The sequence below is a fragment of the Hydractinia symbiolongicarpus genome, chromosome 7 (genome assembly GCF_029227915.1).
Source record: "Hydractinia symbiolongicarpus strain clone_291-10 chromosome 7, HSymV2.1, whole genome shotgun sequence".
NCBI classification, from domain to species: domain Eukaryota; kingdom Metazoa; phylum Cnidaria; class Hydrozoa; order Anthoathecata; family Hydractiniidae; genus Hydractinia; species Hydractinia symbiolongicarpus.
In genome coordinates, this window is record NC_079881.1 from 18,720,371 (window position 1) to 18,745,385 (window position 25,015).

At 34.6% G+C, this 25,015-nt stretch overlaps 3 protein-coding genes across 3 annotated transcripts in view; 2 read left to right on the forward strand and 1 right to left on the reverse strand.

The window, feature by feature from the left end:
• LOC130649480 (cytoplasmic tRNA 2-thiolation protein 2-like) overlaps positions 1-25,015 on the reverse strand; it is a 96,998-nt gene that overhangs the window by 57,801 nt on the left and 14,182 nt on the right. The gene's annotated exons all lie outside the window — the stretch shown is intronic.
• LOC130649490 (39S ribosomal protein L12, mitochondrial-like) lies at positions 55-5,763 on the forward strand. The gene is made up of 5 exons (XM_057455773.1): positions 55-164; positions 4,010-4,193; positions 4,303-4,377; positions 4,846-4,971; positions 5,490-5,763. The coding sequence occupies exons 1-5, from the start codon at positions 121-123 to the stop codon at positions 5,604-5,606; spliced, it is 546 nt and encodes a 181-aa protein (XP_057311756.1). The 5' UTR covers positions 55-120; the 3' UTR covers positions 5,607-5,763.
• LOC130649485 (uncharacterized) overlaps positions 15,906-25,015 on the forward strand; it is a 56,915-nt gene continuing 47,805 nt past the window's right edge. The window contains exon 1 of the mRNA XM_057455767.1: positions 15,906-15,909. The gene's annotated coding sequence lies outside the window, so the exon portion shown is untranslated. The remainder of the gene's footprint in view (positions 15,910-25,015) is intronic.

Here is a 25,015-nt window from a genome sequence, read left to right on the forward strand (position 1 = left end):
TTACTGCGTTTATTTTGTTGGTCTTGTAAAAAACTTCAACCCCCAAAATTACATGTGTAATGTACAGAAATCAGGCATGTAAATTTGAGTCGTGTACTTGCAACACGAAATTCCATAAAGATGGCCGCCATACGATCATGCTGTCGATGTTCAATTTTCAGAAGGTATACGTTAGTTAGATAACTCTAGCTAGCTAAAGTAGCTAGGTAGACAACAAACATACTTTTATAACAGTTGTGATAATTATACATAATTAGTGTGGAAATGTTTATTATAAAATAGAGAATATTTAATGTTGAGCTAGTTGGCTTGGGAAATCTCAAAATCTCTCCCACCATACTAGCTAGCTAACTACATGCATGTACAAGCTCTAATTCCAGACACTTTTGAAAGGCAAACTAATGTTGGAATTAACGCCCTGTTTTTCTGACATAAGACCTATAAGTTTTTTAAGAGCAGCTACCGGTGCTTTAAGTTGAAAGTGTTCTGAAGCTTAACGTGCTGGGTTTTTTCGTAAAAGACAGTAGACTTACTTAGAGAACCGTTTTTTTTCTTAAAAATTAGAGTGCCGGGTTTTTTGCAGTGATACTTGAGAACGGGGTTTTTTCGTAACAGTTAGTGTCGTTTTTTTGGAAGATACTTGTTAGTCTTAAAGTGCCAGTTACTTTGTACGAGACAAGGTTACCTTTAGAGTGTCGTAGAAGACAAGTTTACATTTGGAGTGCCAGTTTTTTTGTAGAGATGTTAGAGCACCGTTTTTTTCGTCAGACTCATTAGACCTAGAGAGCTGGGTTTATTGTAAGATACAAGATTTAGAGTGCCAGTTTTTTGTAGAAGACAAGGTTATATACCTTAAAGTGCCAGTTTTTTGTAGAGATATTAGAGTGCCGGTTTTTTTCGTGAGACTCATTTAGAGCGCTGTTTTTTTTCGTGCGATTCAATAGACTTAAAGCACTGGTTTATTTTGAGAGATACTTAGATAACGAAGACGAGTAATCAGTAACTTATGAAATAAAAGTGGATATTGGAGTAATATATGATCAAAAAATGCAATAGAAAGAGAACATTCTAAAAACTTGAATATATATTTATTCACTTGCCATATTTCCAAATGCTGCTTTTGCACACTGCATCTGCAAAAAACAAAGTAGCATGATCAAAGAGAGGCATTACCTTTGGCTCTATAACTCCTGCCAGGATTTGAACCTGGATCTCTTATGAATTTCTCCACAAGAATCTTACCTTTAGACCACAGGAGTTTCACACAATTCCTATAGAACTGTGGGAATTGCATTATTGTAAAAAATTATTCAAAAACATTTAGCGCAATAACAGCCCTAATTAATAAATTCTGTGGTGCGTTATTTGTCACTGTCATAAACGCCACCATCAAACGTTATGTAACTGTCAGGATTTACTTGCAAGTGTTTTCCATCCTTATAGACACTCTTACAGCTATGGTGAAGGGGCATCCTTGTTGCATAGTTCTATGGAAAACATTACAAAATAAAAGAGCTGACAATTTAAGAGAATTTTCTTACGAAAAAGCATATATATAAAGAAAATTACTTACGATGAAGTTCGCAATCCTGATGATGCACAAGATTTGAGCGACCTTCCTCCACTAACACATGCATACTTTACTCGTGATATTTCAAATCAGGATTTAATTCTCTGTCTTGCTTTTATAGTTCTACAATCCCTTATCCACAATTTTGCAAAATTTCTCTGCTTATACAAGCTAATTTTTGTAATAATTCTTTAAACGAAGAGTACAACTGACCTTCCACAATGAGAACCATTTTGGAAAGAGCGCGCATGGAGGGAATGCACAACGTATAGCATGGTGGTCTAGATAAATCACATGACCTAAAAATTTACCAGTTCTTTAGTTAAAGAGCCGGCTAAAAATTTACGGGTTCTTTAGTTAAAGAGCCGGTACCGGTTCTTTAGCCACGCCATAAGTTTTTTTATGCCATTCTATGTTAAGTCCTCGCCATTATATTGTATTGTGTTTTAAAACGTGATGAGCTGATTAAAAAGGATGTGGCTAGTGTATTTATTGGGTACTGTTCTGCCCAGATTGCGAACGCGGCCTGTTTATAAGCAGGATGACCGGGTTATGTACGCGTGCCTCAATTATGTTATATTGCCCTGATTATGTTGTGTTGACCAGATTATAAACGCTGATATAATGGCTGGTCAGGCAGGCTGTGATTGGCATTTTCTTCAAATACTATTGAAAAGTAGGCATAACGAAAAAAAAAAATGTTTCACCGTAATTCTAAGTATAAACTCATCTTGTGAGTGCATTTCCACATAATACTTCACGGAACTATTCGTTTGACAGGAATTACTTGTGGTGAAAGGTATTAAACTAAAATTTAGTTTCTACGTAATTTCATTTTCTTGAGAACAACAACAACTTTGCCACCAGGGCTATTTGCTTGTCAGAAGTGATGACAAATGATATAAGAGCCGGTCGTCCCGATTATGTTTGTTCTATAAGTGAGGAATCACATAAAAGTGCCACACATAAGCTGGCCTACCCCGATTATGTTAGTTCCATAAGTCTTAAATACTGTAATGCTTCGAATAACTGCTCCCTTTCTATTAAACGCCCCCCTTGAATAGACGCCCCTCCTTTTCAGTCATTTTTTAAATAAACGCCTCCTCTAACAGACGCCCCTCCCTCATAAGGGGCTTTATTCGAGGCGATAGTAAAAGTATAGTTACTTATTTATTTATTTCCTAAATCTTAGGTTTAAGGTTGGAAATTTAGTTTTTCGATTTAAAGTTCATTCTCTAAAACATGTAAATATCTTTTATTTTCTGTTGTGAAGATATATATTATAGGTATCCTTAAAAACTGCAAAGGAGACAAAGTGTAAAAAAGTTAATAAACGCCCCCTCTTTTAAAAGCCCCCTTGATAGACGGGCCCCAAAAATTTAATAAACACCCCGGGTGTTTATTTGAAGCATTACGGTAACATTAGACTGTCATACATCAGCTGGCTTGCCCCGATTATGTTTGTTCTATAAGTGAGAAATAATATCAAAATGCCGTACATGCCATACATGTTTGTTCTATAAGTGCCAAATAATATAAAGCGTTGTAAATAAGCCTGGCTGTCCCTATTATGTTTGTTTTGTAGGTGCTAAATAGTATTTTTTAACTGTGGTACATAAGCCAGCCAGTCGTGGTTATGTTGCACTGATTATGTATCTTCTGCCCTGTTTATAAACGGGCAAGCTGCCGTACCTAATTCAGGCAGCATTCATAATCCAGGCAGAACAGTACCAGCACTTAATAAGCTCAAAATCCTTAAAGTGTCAGCAAATTTAAAAATTGTCTGTATAATGATATCTTGACATGATATTTGTTAACTGAACAAAGCAGCACACCTTCTAAATCACAACAATGGAATTACCTTTTCCAATTTTTTTTTTGCTATAACGATACCTGAATACTGTTTTATCAAACAAAATAATAATATTTTTTGTTACATTCGCTAATTATTAGAGTATATATATACTGGTATACTTTCCTCTCCCAGCTCCTTGCTTGCCACCTTTTAAATGCGATACAAAATGCTCACTTAGCGCTTTCTGTGTCATAAGCCCTGACCGCGCTGTAAGGACACAAGTCAATTTAATGAATTTAACCCTTGTTTTGAAGGAACAAAGAAATGAATTTTAATATTTTTTTAAATTTTTCTCAGAAAAAATGCAAATAATACATAAAGGAAGGGACTGATTTACAGTATATATGTCATAATACCTTCTTCGGCTAGATCACATACATACAACTCACCCTCTGGCAACTCACATGCACATAAATTAACCTTACTAGGACTTCCCAAGGTTTTTTCTTATAAAAATACAGAAAATATCAGCGGTTTAAGGCTCACCAGAAAATTCTTTAAGATATTATGCGTGACAACATAAGTATACCTGACTAACTGAAACATGTGGGATACAACACAAATTTATTTTGTTTTGTTTTTAGATCTTGGACTGCTCTGTGTAAGTCCCGTGCTTTACCTTACCATGATGTGCAACAATACTCCACAGAACCTCTACCGAGTCCAACAGCCAGTACTGAAAAATACCCTGAACACATCGAATCGCTTGTAGAACGTATATCAAAGCTAAATCTACTTGAGGTTTCTAGGTTAAATGAATTACTCAAGGTTAGTAAAATTGGATAACTTTACTTTATGAATTGAATGTTCAAAGGAATGAATTTGTGAATATTGGGGGTTGAACTTAAAATTAAAATTGTGACTTCTTTTTCGTTAGACTCGACTAAATATTCAGGATACGCCTATGATGATGGCAGGCACAGTAGCAGCAGCGCCAGTGGACGAGCCTTCTGTGAGTTTGTAAACATATTGGAATATGTATAGACTTGCCATGATATTAATACTATTTTTTGTATAAGAACCAACAGATTCAACGTCAGGGTAACGTGTTCTTATTGTTCAGACATGTTCAGTCTAATATCGTTCTTATTTTGTTCTATTGTTTTGACCAACATAATTTCACAGTATAATTCAAATATTTGGCGACACAAAATCTCAACAATAAATTCTGCTAAAAATTTCTACCTTAAAGACAGGTGATAAATTTTAGTCTTTCCATTATTTCTATTTTTCAAGTATTTTCACCTTGTGGTTCTTGCAAAGTTGTGTTAATAAGAAAATTTGTATTGTTTTTAGTTGTGTCTACCAAAAGATGACGAAGTTTGTAAGGATACAAACAATAGCAATTTTTTTCCAATTTGTGTGCTTGAATTGTAGAGTTAGCAAAGTATCCAGTATTTAAAATTTTAGTTCCTTTTAGGGAGAAGAAGCAGCGGCAGAAGAGCAGGCTGAATTTGCAGTCAAATTAATCAAATTTGACGACGCAAAGAAAGTGAAACTAATCAAAGAAATAAAATCAATAATGACAGATATCAACTTAGTCCAGGTATATTTCTTGTATGATTTGTTTATTTATTTATCGACGGGAAGTTCTTTTCAATTGATAACTAGTCGGAGAGATTTTGGCTATGAAAATTAGATAAACTTTGGCGAAAAGTTGCGGCAAGAGAATTTTTTTGCAATTCGTGTTTAAATTTTGGAATTTGAGAAATAAATTTTCTATATTTGAAACAAACATCTACAGTCGAAGTCTTGCAAATATATATCCGAGTATATTTGACAATTCAAAGGTGAAACAACGTATGAAACGAAAATTATTTTTTAAACTTTTAGTGGGTGTGAATCGACGATTTGAACATTTTGTACTGAATAACTTTAGCTTCTAAAAGTTTCGCGAGATAAAGTCTTACGAAAAAGGAGACAAAGATGGCGAAGTTTTTTCCGATTAATGTATCTATCGTTTAATTGAGTTTTGTACAAAGTTATGATAGTAATTTTAATAATTCTATCGCTCAACTTTGTTCCCGCTTCATTTGATTACAAAACTGTTTTTGTCTCTGTTAGGCAAAAAAATTCGTTGAAAGCGTCCCACAAATTGTCAAGGAAAAGCTGAGTAAGGAAGACGCGGATAAATTAAAGACGCAACTTGAAGCTGTCGGCGCCACGCTGGAAGTCGAGTAACACGAGAACGAATATTTTAAACGGATATTTAACATTGTAGCGATTCTCTCGGGCGTCTGTATCGATTCCCTTGAGCGTCTGTACACTTTATTGAACGCTTACAAAATGTAAGGTACAGAGAGCTGTTAATGATGTTGACAATACATTTTTACAAAAATCGTTGTTGTTTCTTCCTTACGAAAGAGTTTGAAAAGTTTCTATGAATCTCAATAGTTTTCGTGAAGTATGGGACTTATTTATGCGAAATTATGACATCATAAGGTTTCTCTAAAGCAAAGAATTGCTGTGATCGATTATAATTATAATTACTAATCATAAAAGTTCATATAAAATGTTTAAAACGCCAAACTAAATAGCAAATAAACCATTATGACTATTTATGCGTTGGTTAAATTGATAAATACAACACCTCGTTCAGATCAACCTAATAATGTCATGTATGATTATCGAAATCTTAACCAAAATCTGAACCCTAAATATACTTGCTGTTTTTTATTAACTCTGTTTTGTTATGCTCTATGGCTATGATACTTTTGCGTTTTTATAGTTACTTAATAGACACAAGTATACCAAAGTTTTATGTCTTAGATATTGGCCATTACTCGAAACTACCCTTTAAATTTCTTTAAAATCATTTAGTCGTTCGGATTATCCTTCTAACTTGAACTTCTCCCCTATATTTATAGGTCTCAGAAAAGCCTAGTATCTTAAGGGTTAAGAAGCGCTCAAAGTTTTCCCAAAAGATATATAAATTTCCAGTTTTCAAGCTCTTTCCTATGAAATCATTTTGTTTCAAAGTAGGGGAAGCTTTACAGCTTACTTTCCACGTAACTTTATTTTGTATAATAGGGGTTGGAAAGTTGTCTAAGAATTTTTTTATTTTTTGAAAAACCTTTTACACTAGAAGTTCTACAATTAATGCTCCAAATATCAATCTTAATGACTGAAAACATATATACATCATCATATTTTGGTAAAACTGTTAAATACAACACCTCGCTTAGATCCGAAAGATGATGTCTTGAGAACCAAACCGGCGAAGCGATTTTTTTTTAAGCAAAATGAAAACAAATAACTCTTCGCATGTTCAGATATATTTTGCCGTTCAATTCGTTTTGTGAAAATCCTTCTTTCTAGTCTTTCGAGGCAGCTAACTTAACTTTTTATATAGTAAAGACTCAAATGAATTCAAATGTTCGTCAAAGCACATCAAACTCTCGAGTTTAATGTAGTGTTCGACGATGTAATGTTGAACGATTTTTTTTAAAAATTGCAAAAGAAGGACAAAATTCTCTCGTTTAAGAAAGTTTGATGAAAATTTCACGAACAAGTATTTATCAACCTTTTTCTCCTTCATTAAATTTATTTTTACCGCTTGATGTATTCAGTTGGTATTTTATCACCGCGTTGGAGTTAACACGTAAATACGATGTCGAGTGTTTTCGAACGAGTTTTCGTGACAGTCCAGAAAGAACTTAAAAGCTTCACACGTACCCTAAAAATCGTAGAGTTATTGCCAGCCTCTCATCTGATGAATTGGATATGCCCACCAAGTCTTTTTCTTGGCGAAATCCAACCTAGATCCCAGGACCTCTTTTTCCATATCAGGCGGCGAGACGAACCTTTTTCGTCAGATCTATCAATAAGCGCAGGGTCAATGAGAGACAAAAAACGCTGGAAACGAGGTTGGGCGAAATTAACTAGGAAATTGCATACAGCATGTATTCTAAAATCTGTAACGTCCACATTTTCTGAATTTAAACCGATCTCCTATCTTTAGTCTTTTGACGATGGGCTCTTCAACAGTTGCTGGTGCATCAGTCGCTACTATCAATTTTAAAACGGATGGACAATTGATCGGTTCAATATTTGTGAAATGTGTTTGATAAAACAGCGTAAATAAATAATTCGATTTATTTTATTGAACATTCGAAAGTTACTCAAATTTTTATCAAACAGCTGATAGCCTTCTTTTGCGTCTGCATAAAACCCTTTTTCCACCGAAAAACATTTCGCTGCGTCACTGGGACTGATCTAGGGTGTCGGAAAGTCTAGATTTTGAGATATAACCTTTTCCGAAATAGTAACACAAATAACCCGCCCTGCGGGTGGCGAGTAAGAAAAGGGTTAAAAAGGTAAAATAAATATTTTGACACCTTAATTCTTCGGCTCGGCAAAAAATATCAAACATCGTTAAATTAATCTTTTTAGATTGTTGTGTCGCACAATTTATCAGCGCGTTATTTTTTAAAATGTCTAAAATTTTTACATACCTTCTCTTTTCTTGGTTTCAGACTAAACTAAATTTTTAAAAATATTGTGACCAACCAAAAAAACAATTTAACATTCTTAAGCAAAACTAATCAACATAAATTTGTTACTATAATATTGAGTTCAGTTTATTAGTATACCTAAAATTTTCATATTTTAAAAATATTAAGAGTTTACGGAAATAATTTTCAATTCGAGAATTTTTCTTACGAAAAAGTGAAATTTTGTTTCCGATATTGAATTCTTACCTAATGTTAAAAGTCGCACACAATCAGGAAAAATTTAATTACCTCAGCATAACGGAATATTCGTGCGGAATGGAATTTTAAAAATTGCAATTGGTTCAACTTTAATCAATTCAGGTGTTTTGTCTTCACTTTTTCATTTTATTCTTATTTCCTCCTTTATGTCGAAAACATTTATCAGATATTAATTCTATTGTTCTAAGATTTCTAAATTGTGTGTCTGAGCTCGGAGAAAAGGATCTCCTACTACAGCTCTTATTCATTGGTTTCTGATGAAGTTAATGACGGTGGTTATGGTGGTGATGATGTGATGGTAATAATGGTTGTGACGGTGGTGCTGGTGGTGGTGGTGATGCTAATGGTGATGGTGGTTGTGGTAATGGTGATGGTGGCGCTGGTGGTGATGGTGTGGTGGTAGTGGTGTGGTTCTAATGTCGGTTTTGACGGTAATTGTGGTTGTGTTTGACTTATTCGCCATTAGTCAAAAAGAAAAGTTTAATATATATATTGTAAGTAAAATTTTATACCTTTTATATCTTTTCCAGTCTTCCCATCATGTCTAACAACTGCACATTGGTAGCAAGCATCTCGTTAAACTTGTAAATTTAGTTCTTGTTCACATGTCGAATCGTTGGTAAAAACATAATGACTAGGATGTGTATGATATGTATGGTTCGAGTTTGATTATCTTTTTTTACCTTCACCTTTCGTATTCGCGATTGTCAACAAATAATAAAAGAGCTAACGAGCGTATATATACTTTCCTTAAATTCACTTGTAATATATATATACTACTCGTTAGATATACTACTACTAGCCTGTGGAAAATCCACGGGAATTCCCCCGTCGCTACAAAGTCGAGAAAAATTTATCGCACTTCCTATTTTTAGTCTTAAGATTTTGTGTGTAGTTAACACAGTTATAGATACTAGTCGCCAATCCGTGGAAAACTCCACGGGGTCGCCCGTCCTTTATATGTCGCATTTCGTGTTTCCGCAACAGGGCATAACTTTCGCGGACAGACAGACAGACGTATACGGGTATTATAATGTAGACTAGTCGTTGGCCCGTGGAAAAATACACGGGATCGCCCGTCGCAGCTAAGCTACCATTTTGCGTGACAGACAGACCGACAGACGTATACGGGTATTATGATATGGATAGTCGTTGCCCGTAGAAAAATCCACGGGTTCGTCCGTCCTTTAAAATTACCCGTCGCAACAAAGTGGATAAAAATATATCGCATTTGGTATTGGTGCGCATTATAAAAATTTCGTGCTTCCGTTACGGGACGCCGCTCTCGCGGACACACAGACAGACGACGGCTATTATTAAAGACACTAGTCGTGAATTCGTGGAAGAATCCAAGGGTTCGCCTGTCCTTCATTTATCGCATTTCGTGTTTCCGTAACACGACTTTTTTCTCGCGCATAAACAGACAGACAGAATACGGCTATTAATAAAGAGACGCTACGGAGATTGTGATAAATTCTAAAATTATACACTCGGCGCAAAATAACTGACTTGAATTTCGAATTCACATGTATTTTGTTTTCTATAATATATTTTTGCTCTTACACCGTTTTTCTCACGAGTCACGCATTCACGTATATGTCACGTGACCATCGTAACACAAAATTGCGGGACAATATTTTTGTCCTGCAAGTGTACAATTTAGGGAAGTTCCACTGTACTTTGAAATGAAATAAAAGTGTATTTGGGTAGAGAATCATCGAAGCAAATAAAATGTCCCATAAACAATATGCGGAATAACTTCCCGATGCTGTTTGACCGTTCAAAAGACTGAAATCATTTTACGCATCAGTGAATCTGTATCAAAACACGCAAAAGCTCATACGGCGTATTATTTTTCATTAAATAGAAAGTTTAGAGCAAGGTAGCTTATAAAAAACGCGCGTTTGATCTGTAAAAAGGGCTCCAAATATAAGGAATTTTTATTTTATAAGTAAGCCCTTGGATAATTTAGGCTACAGTTGTTATTTTGAAACATGAAAGCAAAATTTGATACATATGCTTTCTTTATTCTTGTTGTTGGTATGTGGCAGTTAACAACCACTGATGGTACTCCTACCGCATTAGATGTTCTTGAGGAGTATAATTTGGATCAGAAAGGTGACGGTATCGATGCCAGCGATAACACTGATGTTGACGACGACGACGATGATGATGATGACGATATATATGGTGACGGTGAAAGCCATGACACTGCTTCGTCACCAGAAATGAATCTAGGAGAAGGTAAGGCATTGCCATTGCCATATTGCTATACTCGTCAGTTGATGGAGAAGGGTATTGTCTTTGTCGTTGTTTTCCGCGTTGTTGTCTGAAGCTTTTAAAGAATATATTTTTCGCAGGAAAATTCAAAATTTGTAATATTTTTCGAAAGCGTTTTTGTAATCAAAGATTTATGTGGTTATTTACTGCAAGTGAAGTTAGGGCGAAAGTCAACAATTAGTTCATTATAAAAGTCAAAATCATTTTTCAATTTTTATAAGCTCTAAGTGCGCTGCTGTGTATAAAAACCAATGAATTTGGTTGAATCGCCATTATTTTAAGTATGTGTGAGCATTCTTGTTTCCAGTGGACGTACAACATGCAGCGCTAGTAAATTTTCGCCTTCATGCTTTCACATGAAAAAGCATCAGGAGGCTTAAAAACATGTTGACTTGTTCGGAAGTTTATTTTTAATAACTCCTTATTGTTATGTTATATTGTCTATGAAACTTACTGACTTTCAATATTTATTTATTAGACAGGAAACTACCCCAAAAAATCTCTATGAAATCCTTATAATAGGGAAAATTTAATAACTCATGCTAGGATTATCTTTAGAACTTGAAACTTGCAATGCAACTATGTTTTACTAAGAAGAATCATTTTGCATAATTTGGACACGTGATTAATCCGATTTCCCGATTTTCTCAGATTTTACCCAAAATCAGAAAAATCGGATTTTCGGGCAATTTTTGGCATTTTTTTATGCGATCCACGTAAAAACCAAAAATTATGTTAAATATCCTTTATTTAGCTTTAAGAAATTTCAAACAGAATGCAAAAATTCGCTCTGGAACAAAAGTAATTAAATCTTAAGATAATAGTGGCATTTTTACCAAATTTCAAGCCTCTGATGACGTCACAGAAAATGTGCTGACGGAATCAAAAATTTATTGCTGCCATTTTGTCCTTGTTATGACTTACTATAAATGTGCCAAGTTTGATTCAATTTGAACAACCCTATAAAAAGTTATTGAGGGGGGGGGGGCGGATCCAGCCCCCCCGGTCATAGTATATTCGAAAAACGCCGGACCGAACAGGGTTAAAACAAACCCAAAATGTCCATTACCTCTTTTTGATAACACGTAATAATACATAATGTGGTACTAACGGTACTTATTCAATTAATAGGTAGAATAAAAAATTTACAACCGTAGCAAAAGTCCATGTAAGCAGTGGAAAATGGTAGCTGTTTAAATACTGGTTATCTGCTGCAAATGCAACAGCCTTATAAAAACCTATGAATACAAGTAATGCAACTACTTCCTCCAACCATAAACTTTTTTTATAAAGGCTGTTGCTGCTGGCTCCGACACTCAGGTAGCTAGCTACAAGCTTTAATCTAGTTGAACACCTCCCTTAGCTAGTATAGCTAAAAGACCCAGCATCATTTGTCTTACCACCAGGAAAACGGAATAGTTTGGGTGGAAAAAATTATGCTGCGTCTCAAACGATTTTTCTGCGGTCAGAATATTGATCTTTGCTCACGTGGTCGATATCGGGAATCCTCTGTTTTAAGCGCGAATGGCCTCACTCACCCGAACAAATATAATTAATTCTTCTATTATTTAAGATGGTAAGATGTGACCACACAGACTTTGTTCTTTTTGGTTAATTGTAATTCGGGGAGTGCTATAAGGTGGATTGGAATTTTAGGGCTTTGCTCCGACATTTGTTTGAGTCCAAGCTTTAGTTTTAGAGAAACTCTTTGATTTAGCATAACTTTTGTTAAGCATGCAATTAATGCTAAAGTTTTGTGACTTTTCCTAACCTTTTTGGGGCTTGTAATGAAAAACTTTTTTTAAATATTTTATTCTTTGCAAGGGTATTGCATTTTTCAGACAGGGGAAATTTTTTGTAAATTTTAAAAAGTGCTGACATGCATGTTTGTGTGCTGTAGGATGTTGTATTTGGTTTATTTATTATATTTATATATATATTTATTATATTTATTATATTATATATTCGTTACAAGGTGGCAACTAAGTTGTTGCTAAAGAGATATTTGGGTCCCAAGGTTAAAATACTGACCAAATTTGAAGGATATTTCTATTCAGCGACATGAATTCATTTTTGATCACAATGACGTCATTATATTTATTTTTTCCCCCTGACCATTTTATAAATGCCATATTCTAAACATTAGAATATAGCATTTATTTTGTTTGCGGAGTCATGAATCTTTTTACATTTATCATAAAGACATAAAACTTTCGCACACATATGACGTCATTTCTGATCCCAATGACGTTATAAAAATTAATTTTCACCTATATGAAGGCTTTCTACAAATATGCCAAGTTTTATCTCGTAAGTATAAGTAGTCCCGGACTTATGGCCGCAGGCGCTTTGGAAGTAAGTTTAAAAATCTTTTGCTTGTTATCCTATGTTAACATATAGGAGATCTAGCTATAGACTGTTTTTTTTTGAAAGTTCTGTGTTGATTCTGAGCAACCTCATTCCCAGTACATTTTGCCTATTTGGTGTTTGATAGTGGCGAAAAAGGGCCTAGACACTGGCTGGTTACATGAACGTTTATAATTGATGGAAATTTATGCCTAAGGATTAATTTATTTACGTTAATTATATCTAAATTGCGCAAGAGTTTTATGTAAGCACGAAAAAATATGGTGATTTAGCCACAGCGCATCAAAAATGTTTTTTTCCCCCGCTAAAGTTGCAGTAAAATTATTTTTTAAAAAAATATCTTACGCCTGAAACACTATAATGTTGTGTGCGCTATACTCGATTTACAACATACGGCATACCTGTATTAAAACACTTCACCTGAATGTGTGACACAGGTTGTGGCTCTTTAGTAAGCGTTCCCCATTGCGTTCAACGGCATGCCACACAGTTACATGTGGCGTAGCTCCGCGATTCGACGCCGGTTTCCCCGGGTAGTATTTTTATATTTTCTATATACTTTTTGAGTTTTAGGATTTAGGTCCAGGAGACCAAGCGCGTGAAATGTAGCACTAAGGATTTAGACTGTTTTATTTATAAACTCTAATTTGTCAGCATCCAGTCAATCCGCACTACCTCCAGCGTTTTTCTCGGTCTACTTTTGGGTTTGTAAAGTATGAAGAATTTTCTCCTTTTCCCAAAGTAATTTTTTGCATGAAATGCGCAACAACGTTAGAAAATTATTTTTATTTTTTATATCACACACTTACCCTGGGTTTTAATTATTTCGCACATTAGAGTTTTGGATTGACTGAAGATATCCCATAATTTTGACTTCTAATATCTCCATCCAGCAGCTAAAAACAAAAGGCTGATAGCTAAGGCAAAAGACTAAAAGTTAAGCCAGTTGGTTGATAGTTAAGCTAGTTGGCTTATAGCTGAGACAATTAGCTAATCGCTAAACCAATTTGGCTCAGTTAAGCCAATTGACTGATAGCTAAGCCAATTGACTGATAGCTAAGCCAGTTGGCAGATAGTTAAGTCAATTGGCTTATAGCTGAGCCAATTACCTCAGCCAAGCTAATTGGGTGATAGTTAAGGCAATTAGCCAAAAGCTAAATTGACTAAGCTAAGCCACTTGGTTCATAGCTAAGCTAATTAACTGACAGTTAAGTCAATTTTCAATTCATGAACCAATTGGCTCAGCTAAACCACTTGGTTAATAACTAAGACAATTGGCTAATCGATAAACCAATTAACTCACTCACTCACTCACTCACTCACTCACTCACTCACTCACTCACTCACTCACTCACTCACTCACTCACTCACTCACTCACTCACTCACTCACTCACTCACTCACTCACTCACTCACTCACTCACTCACTCACTCACTCACTCACTCACTCACTCACTCACTCACTCACTCACTCACTCACTCACTCACTCACTCACTTTTAAGTTGTTATGAGTTGATTATCGATCAGCCTAAATGAATTAACATAAATTCTTTATTATGTAGAACTTTTATTATTAGAAATTATAAAATTAAATCAAATAAGTGTAAGGAATTAACAAACAATTTTTTAAGATCAATGTACTTACTATGAACATTTAGGACCAAAAAGACGTATTATACTTTTAGCTTAACTATTGTTTATGCTCCACCCGTATATTTTCACATTTTGTGGCCAAGAACAAATAACATTTTTGGAACTAATCCACGTGATCAACTGTAACTTAACCCATTTTAATTTAAGATAATTGTTAAATGTTGTTTTCCCTTTTAGTTTATTTTGCAAAATAAGACCTAGCAAAATCTCCAGAAATGAATCTCGGAAACACGATTTCTGTTAAAAAACTGGAAATTTAATACCTGGATTTTTTTTTATATGATTTGTAACTTTCATAAAAACAACCTAGCAAAAATTTTACATTCGAAGGTGCTATTTCCCACGATTACTTTGTCCCGTCCCGGCCAAGCGGGATCCCCCTTGAGCTAAGCTGGATCCTGACTTAAGAGGGGCGTTATTTATATAAATGGAAAAATAGCGCCCAGCAGATACAAATTCTACCACGTTCCCAAAAAGAGAAACTTATTTGGATAAAGCTAGGCATTGAGCATGTCCTTTATAAATATGTGGTTCGTATTTTGACATTTCAGATGACGGTTTGTTTCAAGGCGACATATTGCTAGACTCGAAACTCAAAAGACTGGGGAAGAATAAGAAGCCAGGCTATCATAAAAGAGCTATTGCACATACCAATAATTGGTGGCTTGGCCTTATGCCATATAAAATAGATCCTGAATTTAGTAAGACTTTTTTTTATGATTTTATGTTAATGACAAGATTGTGTCTTCAATATTCTGCAAAATGATTATACCCCCTCTATTTTTTATAATTATATTATATTTTTTATAGATCTTATTCTTTACTAGGAGGGTGAGAAATAGAGAAGAAGAACCATTTTATTTTGTTTTCCATTCTTACGCGAATTATGTAAAAACCGCAAAAAAAGTTAAATATCGTTTATTTAATTATGAAAAACTTCAAACAGAATCTAAAAATTTATTGTTGCCATTTTGTTTCTTTCATTACGTACTGTGAGTGTACCAAGTTTGATTCAATATAAAAGTTATTGAGGGAACGAAAATATAGAATATATATAAAATATATATAGAAAACAAGAATTCTGCAGTTCTTTGACATACCCCTTCTTTGCATTTCAAAAGCCATTAAAATTTGTGGATTGCCACCAACGTCTTTATCAAGAAAAAGAATGTTCTTTTTTTCTACGGTAAATTATTTTAATCTTCTTTATTTTCTCACCATTCCAGCCAAAGAAGAGAAGGCCATAATACAAGAAGCAGTAGCAGAAACTAATGCAAAGTTAAAGATGTGTTTCAAACTACTTGATTTGGACGAGCACCCACAACTTTACCAATTTTTAAGCAATCGTTATTATGAACGTCGTCCAACACCTCATGTTTTGTTTACAAAGAATGAAACAGGGTGAGAAAATGTTATTTCTTGTTTTGCAACTTAATTTTTTTCCCTATGATTTAAAATGGATCTTTGTGTTTGTGCTTTAATCAACAGTTAAAATAAAAATAATTGTGAATATATACGTGTAGACATTTTCAGGTGCATTTTGAACTAAAGGTGAAATCTGTTGAATTATTTACATAGATGTTGGTCGGAAATTGGAAGATACGATACTTGGTTAAAGCATCGCACTTATGTTCCTGGACAGCAATTAATCAACCTTCTTGATAGATGCATGAAAAAAGGAATCATTCTTCATGAGATTGGACACGCTTTTGGATTTTATCACGAACAAGCTAGAATTGATCGAGATTCGTTCGTAAAAGTTAACGAAGAAAACATAATGGAAGGAAAAGAAAGACAATTTGGTGCGTTTAAATTTTTTTTTTTAATTTTGTTATATTTATAAGGTTACTAAAACTACAGCTACCTCAGATCAGACAGAACTCAGAAATTAAATAAAATTGCTGCCAATTAAAAATCTTCAAATAGAAAAAGATATGTTTATAGCGAAAAAAAGATGAATATATACTTAAAATTACTGAACAACAACGTGGTGAAAAAGCCGCATTTTTATGCCTCATTATCTGTTCAGACCTATAAAAATTGAACAATGTACTTAAAAAAACCCAGAGCCCAGAGCTAAGAGAGGAAGACTTGGAATCCCGCCTTAAAAGAGGTTGTGACAGAGAATAAAGATTAAGAATTTCAAGAGGTTCAACATTTTTAATGATACAGTTGACTCCCTCTAATTCGAATCTCTATATTTCTAATATCTCTATAATTCGAACGAGCTCTCAGTCACCGTCAATTTTCCTTAAGAAACCCTATAAAACTTTCTACAATTCGAATTTCCCTAATTCGAAACTTTCTCTAATTCGAACAGATTTTCAGTCCCTTCAGCACAATTCTCTCCCTAATTCGAATTTTACAGTGTCGTTTGGCGTAGTCCTGAGAAAAGCACTCGTATTTTCGAAAGAGATCGTCTTTCCAATGTGAAGCAATCAAAAATTCAACAGTTTTACAAATAGAGTAAACTATGAAAATAAAGATTGAATGAAACTTGAATAATGTTTTCATGACTTTAAAATTATCGTAATTTCTCTCTGTAATTCGAATTTTAATCTTAAGCTGAAAGTTCGCATTACAGAGACTTTCTATAATTCAAATCTCTGTATAATTCGAACAAAAATTTTCCCCGTGGCAATTCGGATTAGGGAAAGTCAACTGTAAATGCATTTACGCCGGTTATATCATTTTAAATGTCCTTGATTTGAAAAAAAAAAGATTATGTATTTTAGTCTCTGGTAGAAGTGTTTTTCTTTGTTCAATATGGTTGCACACAGCTTTACTTCGCTAACCCCAACCCTCGCAGAGTAATTGAGATTTTTCCACGAGTTCGCAACCAACTAAAAATAAAAGGATAGGTAAAATAATTTCGAAAAAAATATTTCTCGATTTGAAAAAATAGTTCTCCATGTGAAAAATATTTCTCGATTTCAAATATTTAAAAGATTTCTTCGTCTTTCGAATATTTTGCGGATTAACCCTCATCGGCGTTAGCCATTTCAAATTAGTAAAAATTAAATTCCGTTTTTCTTTTTAATAGAAGAAATTAATTTCAGTATTTTTTTCTAGATAAACTAACGTCTAGGGACTTGGATAGCAGGGGTTACGCTTATGACTTCTGGTCAATAATGCATTATGGACCAAAACAATTTTCAAAGAACAATAAAACAACGATCGATGTTCTGGATAAGTATCGGTATTTAAACCCAAGAATTGGACAACGAAAAGGATGGAGCTACCTTGACCTTGCTCAAATCAGATCCAGGTATTTCTGTAACAAGGTGCCAAGCTTGGAGAGCAGGAAAGTGTGTGTAAGCAATGCAACTAAAGGTCGTGATTACAGAGGCAACCTGCAATACACAGAGAAGGGAGTGATGTGCCAACCTTGGAATAGAAACTATCCGCATTTCCATACGTTTAATATTCACAGCAAATGTGACGGCCTTGGCAAACACAATTATTGTCGTAATCCAGGGGGTAAAAGAGAACGACCGTGGTGTTTTACAACTCTAACAAAAGTTGAATGGCAATACTGCGACTTAAAAATCTGCAACGGTACTCAGAGTGCATAAAAACGTAACGATTAAATGCAATGTAATTATGCAAGAACAGTCAGTTGATAATTTAGAATAAAATAAAATATTTCCTGAAGGTGTGCAAGTGTATTTTCTCCTGTTGCATTTGAAGCCACCTCACTCAAGTTTCCCTATCTTTTTCCCCTGTCGGCAACATGGACCTGTACGCACTTCACTACATTTTCCCACCCTTTTAACAAAACAAAAATTTAAAGGCATTTATTTCTTTTTTGGCCTTGGCAGTTTAAACACTCCTTCTCATACAAAACACGTTTTTGGTCACATACAAAATACTCTAAAAATTGACACTAGTAGCACACGCAAAAATATAAAAACTCAGAGGAGGAATTATTACGTGTTAATCTTTCCTTTTGTTTTTATTTTATTTGTTTTTATTTCAGAACGTGCAAAGTGCAGAACCTCACAAGCATTTCAGAAACGTGTTTTGATAACATGAATGGTCCTCCCCCATAACACCATATGTGTTATGGGGGAGGGCCAGATATAATCACAACCTTGTATGTATTTTAATTTTTATCCGCAATAGATTCCCTGCGGATATTAAAAATAGTTAGTGTTCTTTGATAAACACAAAATAGATATAAAAGAACTATTATTTTTAGCTACCTTTTTTAGAGTCATCTATTTTCTAATCCGACAAATCGTCCTTATTCATTATGCTGTAAATTTCAGTAAAGTTCTATGGAAAGGAAATGTATAAAGATTGAAGAATATCTAACACCCACATTCCAAAGTTATTGGGCTTAATCCTTTAAAACTTTACCAATTTATGGGGGAAGCTTAACAAGCATTTTCTTTTTTCTGTGCTCATTAAATATGTGAATTCAAATTTCTCGAGTGTTTTGAATTCCACACCTTTATATTAGCACTAAAAGATTGCAAAATAATTTGAAGTTTTTGAAGCTTGTATATTTTGTGTTTCTAATAAAGATTTTTCACCAGCTTTTTTATTTACAATTCTTTTTTAGATAACTTTCATTAAGTTTTCAGCTCCTGTTTTCATACCTTTTCATAATCAATGATGTAGTGGATCAGCGAATCTTCCAACCTATCCATGACGCGCAAACAATAGGTAACTCGTATATTGCATGGGTTGCAATAAGACTTTTTTGAAAGATTGGTTCTTCGTTGCATCCATCTTCTTTTTTCCAATGACTATGGAAGATCCGTTTATTCCTCTTTTTCTTCCAATATTTGTTTGGAAAAAGATTTTTTTTACTAAAGTACAGTTATTGGAGATGAGAGATGATCACAATCGAAAACAATTATTATTGCCTTAAGAGATGCTTCTAATCTTGCAGTAAATACATGATTGTAGCTGGTGGCTGCTTTCATACCAAGGCAAGGCAAAGAAGTAGAAACGAAACATGAAAAAGTTACATTTCCCAGCTGATACTGTTTATTATATCAGACAAATATTTAAAATATGCGTCCTTACCTTGTAATCACCACTAATAAAAACGTTAGCCTTTTTTTGGCTTTCTATTGCGTAAAAAAAGCGATTATTATGCCTTGTAACCAAAGTAAAACCTTGTGTATGACCTTGTATATTAGACCTTGTGTATTAGAAGTCCAACGAATAATTTTATTGTAATTATTTCTTTAAAACATGTATCTAACACTTGACAGCTCTCTTAAGTTAGCATTTAACAATCATTATGTACACACCACAAATGAGGCTGTCCTTGTGAAAGTGGTTCCGTCGGTAAAAATGCTACATTTCCCCAAATTAAACGTTCGTTTTTTTTTAAGCAAAGGGTCCCAGTGTTTCTTTTGATAATAAATCTACCAAAATTATTTCTGCTCCTGAAACCATCCCAGGCGTTGGAGTAATTTTAAAAGTTCTGGATATTGATTATGGCAACCTTTTAGGTAATATGTTCTTGGTAGTTCATCGTTTATCTTGAAGGTAAAAAAATTGTTATTGAAAAAATTGAGTGTTGTTTAAGTTTTACTTTTGACAGCTCGGTTAGACACTAACCTTATTTACAAAATACAAAACTCAGTACCTGTGTTACTTGGTGATAGCCATGCAGTAAAATATTTAATCTTTGAGGATGTAAACCAGCTGTTAACACTGTCTTTGTCCTTTTTCAGGTAAAGAGCAAAGTATCAGTACTATCTTCGTTTGAAACCATCCAGTTTCTAATGGCGCTGAAATACCAAACAACCACATTATTTATACACTGACTGGTTATAGCTGTATTTAAATGAAGTTAACCTACCGTAAGTATTTTTATAATTGTCTGCCGTTGTTTCAAACTTCATCGTTCTTACAAAGCAGTCCTGGACATCTGCAATCCCAAACAAATTATTATTGTAAATCTGATTTTTCTGTGTTTTCGCAAAAAAAAGACAGAGGTGTTAATGAAAAAAAAAGGAGGTTTCTCTCTAAAGAATAAGAAGCCACTGGAAAACATTCTCCCCTTTTTTATCAAGTGCATATATTGATAAAGACTATGAATTTTTGAAGTTTACTTTTGTATATAGGTTTCCATGCCTTGTTTACATATAACACTTGGTGTTTATCTGAAGTTATTTAACAAGTTTAAAAGTTATTGCTATGACACTGATGTTGATATATCTGACCATCTTGCACCTTCTAAAATTAATTTTGACAATCAGTATGGGGAGTACATTTGCATTTTAAGACGTCAATACAAAGTGACCATACAGACTACGGAACTTAAACAACGACCTCAGAAATTGCAGAAAGAGCTAAATTTGTGGCGACAGAAACAACATCATCAACTAATACGAGCCTCTAATACAAGATCTAGAGAAAAAAATAAAATCAAACAACGTTGAAATAGATGAAATTAGAGAAAATCCATTACTATGAAATATTAACCCTATAATAACTGTTTATGAGGGGAATACTGGAGAATATTGACCGACGTCAAAGTATTACCCGAGCTTGTGAGGCTTAATACATTATCAAACTCATTTTCAGGAATATCTTCCATTCTCCTTTTTTCAGAAACGCTGCAACAAATTCTCCTGAAAGTGTTCATATCAGTAACATCCTTTTTTGTGTGTTTTTAGCTTTTTGTGCCAATATGTAAGTGTTTATTTCTGTTTCCGATTTCAAATATCGCAAATGCTAAAATACAGGCTGTGAAGCTTTATTTAACCATCCAATGAAACTCTGTAGACATAGAAAAGAGTGTACAAAACCCACATCAACTAAGAAGTACTTTCTTGATGAAACAAAAATGTTTGTTTCCTGTAGTTGCAACAAGCTATTCACTCATGAATCAAACGTTACCAGGCACATAAAAATTTGCGGAAAGCAAAAAGGCAAAGTATTCCAGTGTTCCCAATGCCCCAAAAGTTTTGATTATCCATCTCGGTTAAATCTTCACCTGCAGTCTCAAAAACATGTCCAAATTGCAAAAAAACATTCAAGAGAATTGACTGTTTGAATTCCCACATACAAAAATGCAACAATGGCATTGAATTTGTCCCATCTTTCACTGGAGCAGAACCAATGATTGATAATATAAAAGACCAACAAGTTCCCAAATCACTTTTTCACCCTGTTGAGCTTACTGTACCGTAACAATCTGTCCAGGAACATCTACTGTCAGCATCTGTCCGGCACCATACCGTACCGTCAACATCTATCAAAAAACAAGCCATACCCCCTTGCCAGAACTTTCCGAAATGGAAGAAACAAGGGGCAGACATGGCCTCTCACAGGAAAAAAAAACTGTCTATGATACTTGGTTGAAGAATTGTTGTGTCTCTACTGATGGAAGAAATGGAAGGAATGTCATCTGAATTAGTAAAAAAAAAACAATCTAGAAAAATTTGACCAGTTATCAAACGATTCAATCACTATTGTCTACAGGGACGGTGGTTGTCAAAACTGGGGTTAGGCTCCCAGAAGGTGTTGAATACACTTTCTAGCTTCTTACAAGCAGGAGTACTGTCCAACTTAGACCTATAACTATTCTTTAAGAAAATCTTAAAGAGAAAAAACAATCCTTCTATTATAAACAATACGACACAGAGCTAACAACATAAACGGACTGGTTACAGATCGAACACAAATAGAAAAAATGTATGTCAAAAACATATAAATATAAAAAAGAATTCTGTGCGGCAGAACTTGTGACTCTGGCTGTAGCTTACTACATGTGTTACAGGGCCCCAACACTCAGTCTTACACAGTCATGACAGAACCAGCCTGTGGATATTATGACAAAGGACAGCAGGGTTGTCAAGCTGGACTTACTGAACTAGGGTAATAACTGGGACACCAAAGACAAGCTGAAAGCAAACCCCCTTGCTAAGCTTCTTATAAGTTGCCAGAGAAAAGTGAGCTGAACTCGTTACCCTCTGGGTATTAACGGTAAACTGGCTGGTATGAACCGGCTGGGGTAATACAAAATCGCTCGGATTTACATTTTCCTTCCTCATGAGCCTGGAAGCGCAGGTTTAAAGCAACAGCGAAAGTATTTTAAAGAAAGGAAAAATAAGAAAGAAAAAAAAACTAGCAGTTGGTATAAAAGAAAACATATGATGTAGTGCTGTTAAGCGTTCTTGGATCAATTAACTTTGCTTACCTTATCATTGCAGAGGTACCAAGAGTTTGTGGTCGAATCTTTGATATGGGCCCAATAGTGGCCGGCATACAATTGCTCAGAGTGATTTATCACAGCTACCAGAGCATACTTTTGGATAAAAGATGTTCCCAGTCACTAGATATCTGGATATCGAGATAAGGATTAGATGAGAAAAAACTTTCAACAAATTTATTGTCCTTAACCAGAGGTTCTCCATTAGAAACCTTTTCAGGTGCAAGGTTAGGATTTCGTTATTTCTCGTAATCCTTGTTACCCTAGTGCTCTCTTGGTGCAGGGAACATTGTGGGCAAAACCATTTATTTTTATTCACCAGATTTTAGGAATCTAAAATTCTGTTAACTGATAATTGGACGCTTGAAAACGGTGACAGTGTTAAGATGTACCGATTTTTAACAGTAACTGAAGAACAGAGACAGGTGTTACAGCTAACTCACACGATACTTCTGTCGACATGTTCTGAGACGCACTTACCGAGAACCCTTTTAATTCATCAAAGACAAGAAGTAACATCTTTGCCACATTTTGCTGAGAATTGTATTGGAAAGTTGTATTTCTAGAAGAATGTATGTTACGTTCTAGGGCCTTGAGAAGTTGAAGGATCAACGGGGGTCAAAGAACGGTTTAGTATGGTCATGTTAAGAGCAATCGCCACTCGAAAGCACTCTGGGACCATAAAGATGGAATAGTACTTAGTGCTTGTAAAATAACATTGGCATAGCACGTATTGCCTTAGTTGACAAAACCTGCATTAATGAAATTGTCTTTGTTTTAGCACTAAACGAATGGGTTAGAAATTTGGAAACAAAAAACCCCATGAAACGGGCTAGCTTTACAAATATGACTTCAGTAAGTTAGCATGATGGTCTTAGTCCTTTCAGAAAAATCCACTTTTTTAGAGAAAATGTATCTAGTTTCGTCAAAAAAGACTCTCGGAGAACTAATTTTTCAGAAAACGTAAGAAAAAGTGGATAAGCTAAAAGCAAAAAGAAGAAAAGTAGACTTCTCCACCAAAGTAATCCCTAACAATAAATATCGCGAAAAGCTATTACGATATAAAGAGGAAAACATAAAAAAGGAACAGGCAGGATACTAAGAGCAGAAGCAAAAGCAAACAAACTGAAGAAACCAGTCAAAGCTCCAACACGGAAACAAATAACTTTCGATGGTAATGAAGAGTACAGTGATACAGCGATAACGACGAAGATGATTAAGTTGACGACGTATCTGTAATGGAAAGTGAAAGTGAGTCGGAAGAAAACGAAAAAGAAAAATGATAATAATAATTTACCCCTCCCTGACTACATATGAGACAGTGAAAAGTTAAGAAGTAACAAATTCTGAGAAAACAAGTGTGATGTTTTTGTCATTTTTGTGATTTTTTATTAAAGGGGAATTAAGCCCAAATTTTTTTTCTTCGGAAATATCTTTTACAAACCCTACTTATTTTGATGGTATATAAAAAAAATTGAAATTCTTTGAATTTACATCCCTTTTCTTAACTTTTTTTAAGTTGACAACAGTAATCGCATGTTTAAATCTAAAAAATCTGCGATGGAGATCTATGACGTATTTTACGCTCATTTCAATTTTTTGATCTCTTCATCTTTTTTAAAGTTGTTTACACAATGTGAACAAACGTAACAGCGTATTTGTTGATGTTATCTTTCTTCCAAAAACGATGCCTACTTGTAAAGCTTATGGCTGTAGAAATAGTACTGGGAAAGGAGAGGTGAAGAAGTCTTTTTTTATGATTCCTCGACCGAACAGTAACGAAGAAAAGTTGCGTTGTTTGAGATGGATAAACAACATGGGTCGTCTCGATGTGAACATCAATACGTTGAAATTTGGTAAAGACGCTGTGTTATGCGAAGATCATTTTCACCCAGATTGTTTAAAAAAAGAAATAACATTGCCGGAATATTTTACGAAAAGAAAAAAGAAAGAGTTAGTACCGGGGGCAGTGCCAACAAAATTTTCGCACAAAACATACGATGAAATAAACATGGACGGCACAAAACATTTACAGCAACGAAAATTATCTTGTGATATCTGCGTTGCCTCTCGCGCACGCGGAGCTTACATGCCTTCCGACATCGCCTTTGCTTTTATATTTTGTTACGGATCTGTAGGTCATTGTTTAGGAGATCGTAAGATGGACCTGAAAAGTAAACATATGTTTTGAATCATCACACTGGCGCTGCGAGTTTATCTTTGTTAATCCTGACGAATCTCCCTACATACAGGACAATTTTACTTTTTCTACTTCCTTTGTGATATCTAGAACGATATTATTCAATTATTTCTGCTTACCCACTTCGAGAGCTAGCCACAGAGACGTGTTGTGTTTACATTATGGCTAGGGCAGTGGACATCAGTTGTCCTCCACA